Source organism: Cyprinus carpio, chromosome B17, assembly GCF_018340385.1.
Source record: "Cyprinus carpio isolate SPL01 chromosome B17, ASM1834038v1, whole genome shotgun sequence".
Classification (NCBI taxonomy): domain Eukaryota; kingdom Metazoa; phylum Chordata; class Actinopteri; order Cypriniformes; family Cyprinidae; genus Cyprinus; species Cyprinus carpio.
The window spans coordinates 15,869,198-15,888,369 of NC_056613.1; the positions used below are offsets into that span (position 1 = coordinate 15,869,198).

Consider the following 19,172-nt stretch of genomic DNA (forward strand, 5'->3'; position numbering starts at 1 on the left):
TATCCAGACAACTTTCCAGACAATGGTTTTGGCTTCTGTCGAAGAAAATGTCCTTCAACTTTGTAAATGACAAAGCACAAAATGTCTTTCTAAAGACATAAGCCAAAATTCCTAGAATGCATTTATTTGGGAAAAATAAATAACATAAATATTAGCCTAATTTAACCATTTCAATATGATGATGATTTTCACATCCCATGTGGTAAAACATCAAAAACATATTCATATAAATATATTTTAACATCCATATTAGCAATATATATTTGGCCATTTTTTTTGCATATATTTGATACATGATATTTTTGTAAAATGGAATGAGTTTCATGATGAATATCTCAACTTCTCAAAATTTTAGACTAGATTATAAAGCAAACACATATTGCAGTGCTGTTGCTCAGTTTCTTGTGTCACATTCATTGCATGCGGTTAAGGCTGACGTGGAGGTATGAGTCACCAACTTTTGAACGGTTCATTTATAATCATCAGGTCAGATTTGGCCAGTTTTGTTCCTGATCTTTGGTTCTAAATCACTGCTCTATGGCCATCCGTGTCACTTTACAGTGCCACCAGTGGCTGTTTAACACCATATGGCTGTGACAAATTCTAAATCCTTATAACCTGTGTGCATTAAATTTTCCACATTATTAAGTTACAGATATTCCAAAGTATTTATATTCTTCTCTTGATGGTCAGTTTCAGTTATAATGGTAGATGTACCATTTGTTGCTTTGTACTCTTACTCTTACTTGGCCGCAGCCCAAAATTATAGTCAGACCAGCTAAACCACAGTGTTGGCATCAGGTAACTAGTGGGAGTTCCTAAGAAAGCAAGAAAGAGATACACAGGCATTACCTCAGCAGACTGATATAATTGCTTGCAATATGGCTGAACGTAACAACAGAAAGTTTATGCAATAAACTTGGATGCTAGATGGTACACTAGTGCTTATGGCAAAACAAGAATTATCCGCATCTACTGAAATGTAGTGATTCTGCCTTTATTTTTTTTAACTATAATGTTCTTGTAGAAAGGTAGGGCATTTCATAAACTTTTCTAAAAATTAATCTCTCATTGTATCTCCTGGAATTGTTTGTTCTTAAGCTTGAGCACAAGTGTCACTAGCATGTCTAGACAAATCAAGTAGGAGAACTCTGTAATAGTAAACCAGAGATAATAGAGGGTTTTACCATGGTTCAATAATAGACAGAATACTTATGACATACATTAACTTCTAAGTCAAGCTGATGGGCTGCTGCTGCTTAATACTAAACTATAGACTTATGGACTGGCTGATTTGAACACAGTAAGTTAGATTGGACTCTAACTAGCTGTAATGATGAAATTATATACTTCCTCTGCTTAATGGACACTAATAGAATTTGCCGACAAACACAAAAAAATCCCCTTGTTAACAATTTGAAATGTTTTCTTTTTTGCTTTTTATCCTGAGTAGAATGCCAATGCAAACATTATTTCAGAAGGCTGTCACTTAAATGTGCTTTTATGACATTAGCTAAGAGAAGAGTACTGCTTTCCCACACCCTTAAATGGGTCTCATACCTCTCAAAGATGGATTTACAGCCAGAATGGAGTGGGAAACTATGAAAAGCAGCAATAGAGTATAGCATTTATTAATAATAAATAACTTAAAATTCAACACCCTTTAAACATTATATAACAAACATGTTTATTTAAAGATCATATGTTATATATATAGATATATATATATATATATATATATATACTGTATATATTTACAATATTTACAAACTGAACTCTAACTTGATGTTTATTTGACAATAGCAATATTTAATAGCTTGAATGTATAAATACATAATATAAGACATTCAATATTAGCAAAATGCAATTAATTTCTTTCACAGAATAAACTGCAACCAGCGTTAATCACTGCCAAGACATGTCTTGTAAAGACAAAAAAAGGCAAGAAAATATCACGCATTTCATAATTCAATCAAAGGATTTAGCTCTGGCTTTGAGGAATGTGACTTTGAGGTTGTCAGGAATATTGGACCAAAGGCTGCGTTCAGCCAGTAAACACCTTTGAACATCTGCAAAACAACATCTAAATTCTTCTTCAACCAAAAACTACTGGACACACAACCTGTGAAGGCAAATTCAACTTTGAATATATGCAGTTGAATGTGACGCCCAGCGTATATCATTTGGCAGCAGGACTTTTTTGTGTTTGTTTTTCCCATAAAACATTGTCTTCTTCATTTTCACCATGACTATTGCCAGTAAACTTGGTTCTAACATCAGTTTTGTCAACTCACAAGATTCACAAGCTGTATGTGAGAAGAAAAGGTCAAAAGAGGAGTTCTATTTCAATGCAAAAATGACTATGTTCACATGATAAATATGATTGTTCGGAATTCATTTCATTTCCCTGTTTTTCTCCAAGGCACTTTTCTTGGTTCTCTTTAATTCTTCAGGTCTGTTGAAATCTGTAAAAGGAAACAAAATGATTGACATGAACAAAAATTACTTCAACACAATAAACCTTAATAAAATCCTATGGGATGCTGGTTAAATGTCTAAAATACATACTAGAAATTCATGCCGGAGAACTGATATGTCCAAAAATAAAAGGGGGCATTAGAAAGTGCTGATGTTATGTATTTATTTAAGAAGAAGAAGAAGTATTATTATCCACCTAGATATCTCCTTATGTCTATATTTTTATGTATATTTTATGAAAAATATTTTTAACATTTCTATTCAGAAAATACTTGCAATTGTTATTATTTTAGTATACAAAGCAATTATAAATGCAAGTTATAGCTATTAGCTATAACTAGTTTTTAATAGCCAGAGGACGAAAAGATCTCAAATAAACCTTGTGATTATATAGTTTCTGCTCCTCAGAGGCACAATAGTGTGGGTACAAAGCACCACAGAAGAGCAAATTGTGCAACACAGATGGTGAAAGGACTGAATGTTTAATGTTACATTGAGAACTAAAGCAGTGTCATTAAGAAAAGGGCCATTGTCCATAAGTGTGGCTCTTAACTTCAAATAGTTAACATGCCATTTACAGTCAATTGAGAACGTAATCCCAGATTATATTCATGTACTTTCTTTGACAGATGTATGGGTGCCACCTGTTTTTGCTTTTCTTATATTTCTGTTTAATTAGAGTAACAGTACAGCATTTGACTAACTTAACCATTTAACCTCTGCACTAGAAACTCCACCAAAACAGCATTTAAGCTAAAACTTGAAAACCCTTTCATTCCAATCAGGTGAAGTAAAAGCTAATCTGGGTACTCAGTAATATTAGAAAGGTCATAAAACAGTTAGGTGTAATATTTCTTATGTAGAGTTACGTTTAATACTTCTGTACATAGATTCCACACTGTGTGTAACCAGAAACTGTCTAACAAGTTCTTTTTTTAGAATGTAGTAGCAAGAACGGTGGGATGATTGTGTCCTTGAAAATAAAAACCAGACATTTGATCACTTATTGTGTGTTCTGGGCAAATATTTCCATAACAGACATTTTAGAAGTAATATATCACACAGAAACAAGTTTACTATTAAATCTCTGTATACATTGTTAACTATTCACCTGCGACATCTATCCCTCTGAGCACCGCTGGCTCCCTGCTAACCTTGTAAGAAGCCGGGCACATCTTTTATAATCTAGAAGAAAATAAAACAGAGTTAGACAGATTTAAAACATGCACCATAGAAAATCATAATCAAAATCGTGTAAAAACATTCTAATAAAAAATGTGCATGCATGATTATACACCTGAATACATGGTAAAACAGTTCAGAGTAATTATTCAAGTTAAATATTTCTTACACTCCCATCGCTTATAAAGTCATGCTAATGGTATTCAATGAGGTGGCACTTACAGGCTGGTATTGTGCAGTCCCTGGTATTATTATACAGTTTATAAAAGTGTTTGCTGCATTTGGGGCTAAAATAAAGCGGCCCTGCAAATACACAAAAAGACAGGTTTTAAGTTGCTTTCAATTTGCAAACATAAGGAAGGACGTGAATAGAGATGCTGACACTTGCTCACCTGTTAAATGTTTTAAAATCTTCTCCTTCTGTGGAATATCTCTCGGAAAGACCTCTGTTAAAAATGGAGAAATTCCTCAGCTTGTAAATTGTTGTACAAAAATGTGATTATTCATATTTATATTGGTCACAAGATATGTAATGCCACCCAACAGATCAAACAACCACTACTGTATTCAAGTATGGAGCAGTTCTCCTTATCTCATTTTGTCAGTGATTGAATGTGGTGATGCTTACCAAGAATGCGTTCATGCTGATATGACTTTGTAACTTTATTAACGCCTTTTGTTTCCGCTGAGTGCTCGGCGATCTCAGGGGGATGGTGTGTGTTTCCCTCACTGTGATGATCCTGTGCTAGTCTCCCTCTGTCCCTTAGAAGGTCCAGCAGACTGGTGTCGTCCCTGTCTCTCGGTCTGCAGTAGCCGGTGGTGAGGATCAGCAAAAGGAGCCCTATGAAGACAGGTGTGCGCACTGCACTCATGCTGAAAGGTGGGCAACGAGAGCCCCTCTGCCCTGCGTCCAGTAGTATAGCCCTGCAAACACAACAAGAGCATTTCAGTGCCCAGTGCCACTTGATTCATTGATTCATATAAATCTGCTTAAAATAAGGCATTAATATATAGTTGAAATATAATTTCTAGGGATATTTAAAGATTTGAGGTTGAAATGTGTATGAATGTACACGTCTTTTAAATTTCACAATTTTAAATATTTTAAATTTACAAATATTTTGTGTATCTTTCAGGTAATACATTGTAAAAATATATATATAATAATAATAATAAAAAAAATCCAAGTCATAAACAGATTATTGTAGTACGTTTAAAAAAACGATTTCAGCGTCAAAAATTCACGTTTGATCCAAATAGTTACTTGCTGCTACTTTGTAATTAATTGTAAAATTTGGTAATTTCAGAGTAAAAGCTGTTTCTACACCATTGTTTTCAGTGTATGAGGTCAAAAAAGCTGCGTGTATAATAATTATAAAATTATTAGCAAAAAGCTGTTTAAAAACGTTTTAGATGACGTAGAGCAGGATGCCAACTTCCCACAGGTATTTTTGTCAACTAAATACATACAAATGCTGAAGGTTTGTTGTTAGTTTAATAGTATTAAGCTAATGCACATATTACGCATTATCATCTCCCTTCTCTTAATATTAAGTTGTAACGTGCAATAAATAAGATAAAGATTTCAATTAAAAAAAAAAAAATTAAACTTAACTCAATGCACTATACCACAAATCAAACAAATCACAACATAACAAATCAACAAAACAAACCCTACTCCACCTCCAACTCTGTTTTCAGACGCTTTGGAAACAAGTGTTTGTTTGAAAAAGTAACGAATTACCTGTTTCTCTTCAATGTAGATTTAGTTTACACTTGTTTGACAGCCTTCCCGCTTGTTTAAAGATTAATAATGTTAACGCAAAACACATCAAATAGACTCCGTTGGCGTCGCTTCTCCAAAGGTACTTCCAGGCTCTAGCGCACCATGACACAAGGAGAGCGAGTCTCTTTTATATGTTTAAAGACAGCCGTGGTCATCTGTTGATCGTGTTGACTCGAAGTGGGTGGAAATTGACGAATGTCCGCAGCTTTTTATTTATTTATTTCCCCCTCCGGTGCGTAAAGTTTCTTCAGATCATCCGGCATGGGTTCCTCACTTTTTATTGTCAGTTGCAGACGTAAGGAGCTGTCCCATGTGGATTACCCCGGCATGTCTTTAATTAGAAACGCGTTAAGAGCACTCCTTAAAAAATGCATTTTAATTCTGTTGGATCACCGTCTCGTAACGCGCATCTTCCGGTGGTCCAATTTGGCACGAGTGGAAAGATTCTCACCAGAAGTGTTTTCACTGTCCTAATGCCTCTTTGTATCTTCTTATGAAATACGTACGCGCGGTGCTTCTCTGTTCTTTATCTTTAAAGTTTCTCCAAAGAGGATGCTGCAGTTTTGTATTTTAGCGCAAAATATCATCAGAAACCATCATGGTTAGAGCTGGAGTGGGAAGGCAGAATCTCCTGGAGACTTATCCACAGCAGCGTCTATGAGAAGACTGAGGCCTTCTCCAATATTGGTTTCGTTCTCAATCTCGACATTATACCACTCCCTTTGAGTATAGAAAAAAATCACTCATATTTCATTCCCCTCCTCTCTGGCTCGCAAACGGTTTAAATAAGGGTTGCACACATTCTGCTGCGCGCTTCCATGCCCATAGTTGATGATAATCAGGATTATATACCTTGGGAACTATTATTAATCATGTTGCATTGATTTATCTGGGATAACGTGATGCGGTGTTGAGGCACAGCTCAACAGTGCCACACTGTGTGAATGCGTTAGTTTGAATAATAAGTGTTATGAAGTGTTGACAAGGTAAACATACGGTACCTTATAGAGATTTTATAAAAATGACTATTCTGTCATCGTTTAATCACCCTTCTGTAGTTCCAAACCTGTATGACTTTATTTCTTCTGTGGAAGGAAAAAAGATGATAAATCATGTATGTATCTATTTATTTATTTATTTACTAATTTATTTAGCCTATTTATTTATTTACTGTTTTTTTGGACCTCAATGACAAAAACAGTTTAAAAAAGAAAGAAAGACACAATTTGGAATAACTTTTTTATATATATAATTGTTGGATAAACTATCCCTTTAACTTGATCATGGAGCATGTAAAATATAAAAAGTTGCCTTGCACAGTAAACCCACTGAACTAGAAAACTTAACTTTAACTAAACTTAACTTTAATTACTTGCGTCTTATGATAAATTGCTTATGATGTTTTTCATTTATAAGTCACTTTGGATAAAAGTGTCTGCTAAATGAATAAATGTAAATATAATTGCATTCATAAATGTTTTAATTAAATCCAAGTTGTTCCAGAGGGGCAGCATGTATGAGTTCAGTGCAATTAAAACTTTGTAGAAATTATAAATTGTGACAGGTTAAATGAATGAAAGGTAAAGCTATAAAATGATAAAAGCATTTTTAAAGAACAGAAGAGTGTAACTCACTCTCACATCAGTGGCCACACAGTTGTTCCTGTATTTGTGCCAATAAATTATGCATTGTTGCATTTTTTAATAGCCCACTTTTCCTCTCCTTTATCAGCCACAGTCCCTCTATCTTTTAATCCTGCAGTCTTTATTCTCCTGCCCCACCTTCACTTTTCCTCATCCTCTTCTTTCTCTCTCTCTCTCGCTCTCTCTCACTGTCTTTTCACAAATTAGCCATACTGTACTTGTGAATGAAATGTTCCTGCCTCCCTTATTTTATCATTTGTGGTTAAAATGTTCTTCAAAGCTGCCCCTAAGCGACTTACTAAACTTGAGATAATGCACCACATGAGCGGGTACAACTAAGATAACAACACAAGTAGTGGCAAGCTGTCGCCCACAATTCCTACATGTGTGAAGTATTCGGTGTTGTTTACTGACTACATCTTACAGATACACTTTTGTGTGCAGTGTAACATTGCAGAGACCTTGAAACCACAAGATTTTTGAGCCACATCTCAGCTTTGATATTATCATTGGTTCAAAGCTGCATTCCATTTATGTTTGGTTTGTGAAGTTATTTTTGTTTCCTACCGAATGTGAATATACTCTAAAAATGATTTTTCAAAGTTAAATGAAACCAAGTGGAGTACATTTTACAAGAAAATAATATGTTAGTACACCAAAATATCATATTAAATTTACTGTGCTACTTGCCATTTCTTTGCAATTAATTGGGAAACTGACTTGCAATTTCTGAGTGAAAACTGTTTGTTTTTCGATTTTTTTTCAACCCACTAATTTTTTACAAAATGCCCTCCCAAACATTGTAAATATTACGAAAACAAACTCAAAGTTTTGAAAGCTTTTTTTAATGTTTACCTAGAGTGTATATTTGAAAAGACTGGGTCTAGCTGTCACATTTTTTAGCATTAGTTGAATATTTATTCAATATGTAATATGTAAGAGAAAGGCGATTTTCTCTTTTTAATTTTAAGATAATTTTCTTCCTTTATAAATGCATTACTGAATTAAAACAATGCAAGAGAATTAGGTAGTAGGCATACTTTATGCAGCACACGTTTTTTATGTTTTCCTAGAGCTTATTGGGGAGACTTTTTTTTAATCCTAGTTTTACTTTTGGCCAGTCATTTTTAGGGTAGGTCTTATTTCTACCCAGGTAAAATGTAGTTAATTTACATGCATCAATCTTTTGTGACAACATGGTACTTGTCACAATGACACTATGGTATTTGTCACAATGGGAACCTGTTACTGAATAGCCTATTATAGCTGAATTAAATGTGAATTCTATCTAATTTAAGAATTTGAATTTATTCTCATTTAAGATTAATTGAATTTGAATGTATTCTAATATAAGAAGGTATTGAACACGAGATAGATAGAACAATGCTAGACAAAGCATTAAATGATACATATACGTATCTTGTACCTGTACATGTACTCTTACATGTCTGCATATTGCCCCCTATAGGTCTTGTGAGATAAACAGTAAAATAATCTAACTGCATACAACCACAAATCAAGTAAAAATAAAAAAATAAATTAACTGATTAAATCATTAAATACAAAAAAAAGACCTGCTAAATTAGTTTAAACTCCCAAAACACAAAAAGTGCCCCTTCCCGCTCAATTACGATAAGCATAACTAAGCTGTTTTTGTAGCATTTGTTGTACATGCAATGCATCGTACATTCCAACTGTATACTATGAGAATGGCAACTGTGCTACAAGTGTGCACTTAAACATTTTTTCATTTTAAAACTTCTAGAATTTCACTGGAAGAGAATTAAGTATACTAGGCTGATTGACACAGCACAAACAGCGACACTAAGCTTCCCACGTGTGGCCTTTATCTCCTCCCTGCCTCCCTCCAGACCAATCTGTCATTAGACTCTTTCTTAACGGACAACAGATCCTGCTCTCATCCACTAGAACTAGCTGCTGTGATCCTCTACATCTACTGTCACATAATAAGCACTCCAGATCAGTTGTAATTCAGTGTTTAGTATGACACCAGCCATGTCGCCCCGTATCCAAACATGCAGTGCACAGTTCAGCCTACACATACAGCCACTGATCCTAAAATACACTGATCTTCTTTCAGCTATTAACTCATTAATCTTGGCTCATGCCAGTTCCCTGTCCACAGCCTTAATCCCTGCTGACCTCTTTGCCATATTTGATATCACAGACAACTTTGACAGCAGTTTTGATATGTTTGCATGATTAGTTATGTCTGTTTATTGTCACGTCAGTACCATATGTTTGGTTTTGACTGAACGCCAAAGCAGTTGTCCATACACGGCCATACCTGATGATTCCAGTTTTTCCAGGCGTTCTGAGACTTGTTTATAGCAGAAAGTTTGTTGGGAGCTTTTTACAGTGTAAAACTGCTGTGTCAGTAGCTTGGTTAGATAATGCTGTATTTGTAGTGCCATGCTTTACTTAAAGGTTGTCACTAATAACTAGTCTGCTCAAATCTGTAGTAGCTCAAAAGTAAAGTGTGTAGTTTCCAGCACTAAGGTGAATTGTAAAAATAACTGTTTCTTCACCTACACACTACCATTCAAAGGTTAAGATTTTTAAAATCTTTTTAAAAAGAAATCTCTCATGCTCACCAAGGCTGCATTTATTTGATCAAAAATTCATTAAAAACAGTAATATTGTGAAATATTACTACAATTTAAAATAACTGTTTCTATTTTAATATATTTTAAAATGTAGTTTTTTCCTGTTGACAAAACTGAATTTTCTGCATCATTACTCCTGTGTCTTTAATGTCACATGATCCAGAAATCATTCTAATATGCTTATTTACGGCTCAAGAAATATTTTATTATTAACGATGTTGAAAACAGTTGTGCTGCTTAATATTTTTGTAAATTTTTTGATACTTTTTTGAGTATTCTTCAATGAATAGACTTAATTTTTCACAGAAATCTTTTGTAACATTATAAGTACATTTACTGTAACTTCTGATTAATTTAATGCATCCTTGCTGAAAATAAGTATTCATTTCTTTTAAACGGTAGTGTAAATTTTTAATGGTTATCAGAATCAAACATCCTATCATCTATGAATTCTAGAAGTTGCTAGGTTAATGTATTTCTCAAAAAAAAAAAATTGATTGTGTAGCATAAGTTTGTGGATTTATTTTTAATAAAAAGCTAAGTTTGATTGTCAGGTTTGTTGCTTGTACTATTAACATGCATCCATAAATAGCATGTGTGCAGAGTTAAATAACAGTAATATGTTATAGCACATGTTCTGATTAGTTACCATCACCAAGGAATCCAACTTAGAAAAGACGCAGGGGTCTTGCTGAAATATTTTTTTGCTTCAAGCAAGCAGACATGATTAAAGGGGTCAAATCATACTTTTTATGACTTTTATAACAGTCATAATTGAATTTAGTTAGCGTTTTAGTTGGATAATTGCTGTTCTTTTTACAGTATAGTTTCAAGTTTTAAAAGTTGTAGGATATTGTCATACATAATTTCCTTGTTTTATCTTAAAACGTCAAGGACAGTTTGATTTCATGGTATGAGGAACCTGAACTCATGAATGCGAAAACGTTTGTTGTGTTCCTGTTGGGAAATAGATGTGTGAACATGTCTCATGTATCCAGCAAAACTATTATCCCATCTCTGGATGTGTGTATGTGGTTTGTCGTCGGTAACCTTAGAGACCAAGCAAGCAGAGACACTTCTGAAATGACTCATTCAGGGGCAGAATGCATGTAAGCAGATTTAATCTTAAAGGAATAGTTCATCCAAAAATACATTTGGTTATTATTTTCTCACCGTCATATCATTCCAAACCTGTTGTTCTGTTATTCTTTTTGGAAAATGACAAGTGCAGCTCTTTTCCATACAATGAAAACTGGCCATTTTTTTGGTTTTGCACAGATATGACAAAATAAAAACGGGTTTGGAATGACATGTGGGTGTGTAAATAATGACAGAATTTTAGTTTTAGGGTGAAAAATTCCTTTAATCATTAGCATTCTCTGATGCTTTGACTTACTAACAGCTACATCTATAGAAATCCACTGTGGTGTTTTTATGGAATAAAACTTTTCTATGTTGAGGCTTGTGAACAATCTTCAGAGTAAAAGCTTCTGTGACGAAGGAAGGATTGAGTGGTTTAAAGACAAACTATGTGGTTATTGTTTATACAGGATTACAAATTCATACATTTCTATTCCCATCTATCTTTTTTGAAAGCTCATAGGCTTTTGTGAAAACCCAGAAATCCTTAGTAAAACATGACTTCACTTGAAGAGTAATTTCACAGGATCTTTCAGACAACACAAGCAGTCGGTTTGACACCACACTGGAAAAAGATTTACCGTTGCTTAAGGGCTTATACCACACAAATGACTTTCTATAAAAGTGTGGCATACTGTACAAGCTTTTTACATACAGTAGAGCTCAACCATGACAGTTTATTTAAAATTTTCCTGAATCTTCACATTTTTAAAGTTGATTTTATGGTAATAGAGACTCCATACCATTTTGTCTGTTCTTGTGTGCATTTTGTAAATACTACAAATTTATCAAAGTTTGATGGCACATTCATTTCTGAAATGTATGATTTTTTTATTTTACTTTATTTATTTTTTAGCATATTCAATTAACCTATCAGGTAAGTCAAAATCACTGTGATTAATTTTGCAGTTGTACTTTCAAAGCTCACACTGCTACTTTGTCATCTCTTAATATTTCTCATTGATGTTTAAATTTGACGGCCTAAATAAAAGAGGGAATTCCTTTTGATAATTTATTAATGATGGTGTGTACTGAGAGACTAAGCTCCAGTCTGATGGAATATCCTTATGACGCTAACAGAGAAAATGAATAGCATAGCATCTTACTATCCACAGCACATAAAACACCTGGAAAACAATAATCAATAGGAATGTCTCTTACCTTCATCAGACCTGGTGGGAAATTATCTGCTAATTATGTCCTCACGATATTCACTCTGTAAAACAAAAAAAGTGTACTTTCATACAAATTAAATTAAAGGAACCTTTCCTGGTTCAGTTTGTGTTGCAAATAAATATTGCTCTTCTGTTCTAATAATTTCTCTACTAGCGAGTCAAAAATCTCAGTAAGTGACAACAATACATTTGCTAAGGATTTCGAAAGCTCAGAAGGATTTCGAAAGCTTTACGATGGCATTAGCTAAAGACCATTAATGTCATTACACACTCTTTGCCTTGCCAAAAGCTGTAATGATAACTAATCGACATTTTTCTGACACTTTTACATATAAACCTTTTTTAAAGCTCTGTGCTGAGATTACTTAAGATACATAATGCAAACATGAACTTGACGGGTGTCAAATCACTACCCGAAGAATCACACGTACATGCAGAATGTGGAGCCAAAATCAATATATTTTGATTGCAGGTGTCTGGAGCGAGACTCCAGATCTCTAAATTCCATCCCTGCTGCTGTTGAGATAACATATTATCACGTCTTTGTTGGCCAACACTCTGTGATGAACTCATGTAAATACGTGACACATGCTGTGGTGAGTGAAACTGGAGTTTCTGGAGAGAAATCCATTGCAATCTGCACTTTCTTTGTACTGCTACTGCATTTCAATTTAAAAAGTTAAAATAGTCTTGTTTCAAAAATATAACTACTCACATTAAAGCTGATTACAGCTTGAGCAGTTTCTGAATTTTGCTATGAATTTTCTGTAATTTGTATTTCATTCAAAACATACATAAATAGCATTTTTAAGTATTTTAAAACATAAATAGTCTTAATCCACAAAATATTAATATACTGTAAAATCTCAGGCATGCGAATGAAATGATTTAAATAATTTACACTCGATTCAGCCTTCATTTTTACCATCTGCTATCAAAATATAATATACCAATAGATTGAGAAAACAGTTAAAAGAATAGTTAGTTTGCAAGAAATTTACTCACCCTCAGGCGATGTAGATAAGTTTGTTTTTTCATATGAACAGATTTGGAAAAATTTTGCATTACATCACTTGCTCATCCAATCCGATGTCATGGCTCTCTGACAGCACCCATTCAGTGCTGAGGATCCACTGGTGAGCAAGTGAAATTTCTCCAAAACCTGGTCCGATAAAGAAACAAACTCATCTACATCTTGGATGACCTGAGGGTGAGTAAATTGTCAACAAATTGGGTGAACAATTCTTTTAAAGGGTTAAATCATTTTAAAGATGACATCTGGAGCATGCAGACACCACAAGACAAAAAATGCGTATGGTAATTTAGTGAGACTAATAAGTCTCTTAAGCTGTAGCTAAATCTTTTGAGAAAGACAGCAATAGTGAAGGCTGAAATCACTCTGTGTGAGTAATTTTAACACGCCCCTTGTGTAGACATTAAGGTTATCAGTGCACAACTCCCTAGAAGTCATCAGAGAAAAGACACTTTAGGCAGTCCTGCATGTGATGAAGAGCCTCATGCACTCTGTGCAGCAAATTCCTCTGTGATGTCCAAAAGCTGATTCATTCTTCAAGACTTTGGACTACAGATGAGCATCTTTTGCTCAGTTAGAATAATAAATATTTACTTTAAAACATTTACACTCTTAACAATAAAGGTGCTTCATGATGCCATAGAGGAACCTTTTTTGTCTAAATGGTTCTATTAAGAACCTTTAACATATGAAGAAAGGTTCTTTGTGGCGAAAGAAGGTTTTTCAGATTGGAGATGGTTCTTTAAAGAATCTTTGACTGAATGGTTCTTTGTGGAACCAAAAATGGTTCTTCTATCATGGCATCACTGTAAAGAGCCTTTTAAGCACCTTTATTTTTAATATGGATGTTGACGTGAGGAAAGGAGAGGCTGTTAAGGGAGACTGTCAGGAAAATTGTTTTATTGTTTGTTTAAGAAATTAGCATCAAAACGGAGAAGGTTTACCAAAAGAGAAATATGTGCACTCAAACTGCCTCAAACAACCAAATATGACATGGAAAACCACTTTTGTGGACTTAACATGAGATGAGAGGTTATAACAGCACAAAATATAAGCCTTAAAATTCCCAGGGATTTATTTAAGACCAACTGTTAAGAAATAAAACTTAATGTTACTTTGAATTTATACTACATACCGTTTAGAAATTATGTCTTGGAAGAGTTTTCTTGCAGCTGAGGGGAGGCTGGAAATTAATCATTAGATTTTGAATCAGCTCCTCCTGGTGCTGTGGCTCTGAAAGTTTATATAAGGCAAAATAATCCCCCTCCAGAATGTGTTGCAGTTAGTTCAAAAAGCTGCACAAGACCGTGACTTTTCACAGTAAAATTTATTCTGCCTGTCTGTAATTAGGAGCTCTAGGTGGACATATACGTTTTTTTCATATAAGTTCCAACATGGCATGAATGTAACACGTCCAAGTGTTTATGGGAGGATTTTTTTAGTGATTCTTTCTAAAAGTTACATTTTATGTCAGTAGGTGGTGCAAAATATTGCTGTCTTTAACCGGTTCCTTCATGAACGCGGATTCATTTTGGAACAAACAAAATGAGTCACTCAACCGATTCACTCAAAAAACTTTCAGGAACTAAACAAGCAAATATGAATCGTTATGTGCGAGTCATTGAATCATTCATTAAACCGATTCGTTAAAAAAACTTTGAATCATTCAGGAGCAAAACCACAACCATCAGTGCGTTCCAAACGGGATATATCGCCCTCCAAAGGGCACTTCGGAGTGAAAACAATCATGGCCGCCATATTGAAGGGTCGTTCCAAGCCGAAGTGCTCAAAACTGGCCACTTCAAAGGGCCCTTTGGAATAAAGGATTTCGAAGGGTACAACTGATGGACATTTCGGGCTCCCATGATTCTTTGCGCAGAGTGTTTGCATGATGACGGCGCCTCAGTGTGGGCATGTGATGATAACGCAGAAGGGCACTTCAGGAAACAGTTGTTTGGTCCCCTACACCCTTCAACCCTCCAAAGCTCTCACTCCGGAGGGTAAACCCTTTGAAGGGATTAAGGTATAGGGATGAGCCCTTTCACATGGAATGCAGAAAAAATGTTACTAGTAGATAGGCCTACATGCAATGATTCAATTTGACCGTGGCTTTGTTTGAAACTATTTGGCGGAGCAAAAACAGTAACTAGGACTGTTACTCAACATTACGTTTTGTTTAGTGAACTGTTGTATTAAAATGGCATATTTACAATCTTGCAGTTTGCAAACTCACTTTAATTATGTATGCAACTCAAATGACTTTTACTGAGAGGGCGGCTGTGTTGAGCAAGTGGGCTTTGTGTCACACTGCCTTTGAAAATCTCTACCCGTGGGACAAGTTACGTGGGTTGATTTGTCGCAATCACACGTCAGATATCAGCTGTCCCCAATCTGCTGTTACTGTAGCTTTGAACATGAGGGAATCCCTCTTGCGCCGAGATCAAAGCATATAGGAACAACAAGCTGCAAAGCAAATCGGACCGGGAAACCCTCTGTTTACTTCATAGGCAGGTCTTTTGAGGAAATGTTGAGAGACACTTAAGGGTTACGTATTTATTTCACTAGCAAGAACAAGAACTTTCCACATTTTACATATTTAAATTTTTGGATCAGATAGGATTATAAGCTAGATGGTTTGAGGTCTGAGGTTTTTTTATGTACTTTATGTACATATATCTAGTGTTTTGCAGCTATGTCATTTACAACTAAAATTGTTTACTTACCAGTGAAATATGAAAAGAGAACTTATAAAATGTGATTGCTAAAATGCACAAACTGACTAAAAACCTTTCCTCCTACCAGATATTTTAATGTACAGTATGACATGTTATATTTCAGTGGCTTCTGAAATAATTAATAATTAAGGTTTAAGTAAATTTACTAATAGGAGCTCATTATAATGTTTAATAAAGATTCCAATATGCAGCGTAACTAATGTAGCTGGCACTATTTCATGTTATGTCGTCCACTGACACATTCTTTTTTACCATATCTGACTTGCAAATAAATGAAGATTTGTAAATAGGGAGGGAATTCAGTCCTCCTCATTCTTGAGTCTCGCTGAACCTCTGTGCCGTGAGAAAGAAGCTGAAGACAAAAATAAGACATTCTGTGTATTTCACATCCAAAACAATCCAGAGGTAAAAAATCGTATTGCTCAGATGATGCTCTTTCAAAGCTCATAGTCTTATTGGAATTTATACTGTACTTAAGTTTCAATTAATTGTTAACTTCTCAGATGCCCCTCTTACAAACTGAGGGCAGCATGTAAAACATTTGACTATTAATTGCATATTTCTTATCCTGGCAGGAAATAACCAAGATTAAACCGAGCTCCTTTATGATTTTTCTTTCCTGTGGGAAAACATAAGCAAATCAGCCAGAAAATGTTTAGAAAGAACTTGAGGAAATGTAAACCAATGGTTTATTTCTCAAACTGAAGTTATTGAATTGCCATGTTGTCTGTAGGAAGTCATGTTGATATGCTCTGGCATGTGTTTATTGATCTTGGCAAGCATTTGTTTGTTGTTCTGTATCCTAATATAACCTCTGTTCACAAAATTGCACAATTCAGGATTCCACCTGGTCAGTCAGGCCTGATGAATCTTTCTTGAGGAGTGTGTCTGTAGTTTATAAGACAGACCCACATCTCGGCTGCTACTGCAGGTGTTACTGCTCCATATCATCACTTACCAGCTGCACAGACGGCAAGCTAAAACAAAGCCCGACTTTTGACTGTGTGTGTGTAATATATGTTTGTATTTATTTAACCCTCTCAAGTTTTCTCTTCAGCTTTAACAGCCCAATGCTACATATTTATCTAAGCAGCTGAGCGTGTAGTGTGCTGGCACTTAACGCAAGCTTGCAACTGCTCTTGCCATGAACTTATGAAATAATGTACTGTCCTATTATGTTTTTGTCTTCTGTCTTATCTATGCCTTCATCAGGAACAACTGAAAATGCCAATGGAGATTACTGGCATACTACACTACCTTTCAAAATTTGGGGTCACTAAGATTTTTAAAAATATATTTTAGTACTTTAGGATGCATTCATTTGATCAAAAGTGACAAATAAATGCTGTCCTTTTAAACTTATTAAATAATTAGTTTACAGTTTCCATAAAAATATTAAGCAGCACAACTGTTTTGAATATTGATGGTAATAGGAAATGTTTCCTGAGCAGCAAATCAGCATATTAGAATGTTTTCTGTAGGATCATGTGACACTGAAGACTGGAGTAATGGCTGCTGAAAATTCAGATTTACCATCATAAGAATAAATTACATTCGAATAGAAAAGAGTTACTTTAAATTGTGATACATTTTTTTTTAAATCACAGTATTACAGTTTTTACTACATTTTTTGATTAAATAAATGCAGGTGAGCATAAGATACTTCTTTCAAAAACATGGACAAATCTTACTGACTCCAAACCTTTCAACAGTAGTGAATGTTGAGTATTTACTATTGTTAAAAGAAACAAAAAAAGGCTTCAGTGCAGATAAATATAAAAAAAAATGATCAGAATTGCAAGTACTAAGGCCAATTATTAGAGCTATGCTGTCCACATTAATTTGATAACTTCATAGTCTTACTGTACACACTCAGAAACAAAAGATACAAAAAATATATTTTCAAAAAGTACTAATATGTACCATTTAGGTAATAATATGCTTACTTTAGATACTAGTATGCACCTTTAGGGTACCAATATATATCCTTTAGGGGTAAATAAAATACAATTGTGTACCTTTTGAAAGGGTACTGCCCCAGTAACAACTTTTACCTTTTTTTTCTGAGAGCATGTCAACCCTAACACTCTCATTGTCTTTATTTCTCTTTAGGAATTTCAGGAGAAACATTTAAGCCAACGTCTGAGCAGCAAAATGTTTATCTGCGACAAGAAGTGTCTACACTGTGTAAGAGGAGATCTGAAGATTTTCCGCCCCCATGAGTTTGTGGATGAGCTAATCCAACTAAAAACCCACAAAGTGAGTTCACAGCTCTGAATCTGTGATCTCAAGAACTTTATTGATAGAGCGATTGCTGGTTTCCTGTGTCTCAGTTCAAGTTAGCTGGTAAGCTGGTAGGTAGCTCAAGCTCAGGTGATTTAAGGCTAATCCGCCATAAGCCACAGCAAAGTGTTTGATGGTTCAAAGTGTCTACAGGCTGATCCTATTTAGCCACCCACACTAGGACGAGAAAGGCATACTTGTCTTAAGAGATTTTGTATTTCATCAATTAAAAGACTCCGACATGGATTTCCTTTAATTGCAAAGCTAGGCTTTAGTAGGACTGCAAATGCATTGTCAATGGATATTTCTAGATGAGAAAAAACAGGAAGTATACTGTACATCTCTAATGATACAGTCATTATTGTTGTGATGGCACTGAATACATTGTCTAACCATTCTTCAGTTAGACCCAGATGCACGTTTTTGGGCCTAAAGTGAGTATTAAATCCTTATCAGATCCCAGTTATCTACATTAAGCAATAATTCACACCTGTATGCTGGCATACCTCACAGTTCACTGAGCAGCATCTAACATTCCTGAATTCATATGCAGCTTACGTAATTGTCTTTTTGAAGCTGTAAAGGAGATGCATGATCTACTGTTTGGACAAAAAGTGCTGTATAAACGACCATAAAAGTTTGGGGTCAGTAAGATTTTTATTTTTTAAGAAATTGTTACTTATATTCTAAGATATAGTAAATTAACCAAAAGAAAGAGCTATTTAGTCAAAAATATTTTTTAAATAAATGCTGTTCTTTTTATCAAAGAGGCCTGAACAAAATATATCTCATCACAATAATAAAAATAAGCAGCACAACTGTTTTCAACACTGATAATAATAAGAAATCTTTCTGCAGACTAATGGCTGCTGAAAATTCAGCATTTCATCATATGAATAAATTAAATATTAAAATATATTCAAACAGAAAATGGTTATAACTTATACATTTCAAACTCTGTATTATAATCATACAGTTATATCCTAATGTGTTTTTATATGTTGTCATTTTCAGCAAAATGTCTCATGGTCAAGAGCCCAGATGCTGAGATTAAATTGGGCTGGGTTAAATAGCAACGCTCTTGATTGGT

The 19,172-nt window shown here is 34.6% G+C and overlaps 1 protein-coding gene across 1 annotated transcript; it reads right to left on the reverse strand.

Annotated features, from left to right (window-relative positions):
* Positions 1 to 1,769: 1,769 nt before the first annotated feature.
* Positions 1,770 to 6,145, reverse strand: alkal2b (ALK and LTK ligand 2b). The gene is given in 7 exon segments (XM_042742484.1): positions 1,770 to 2,465; positions 3,590 to 3,663; positions 3,883 to 3,963; positions 4,053 to 4,106; positions 4,289 to 4,584; positions 5,405 to 5,423; positions 5,426 to 6,145. Coding segments are annotated over 6 exon segments (582 nt in total). The 5' UTR covers positions 5,493 to 6,145; the 3' UTR covers positions 1,770 to 2,465; positions 3,590 to 3,598.
* Between the last annotated feature and the right edge of the window lie 13,027 nt (positions 6,146 to 19,172).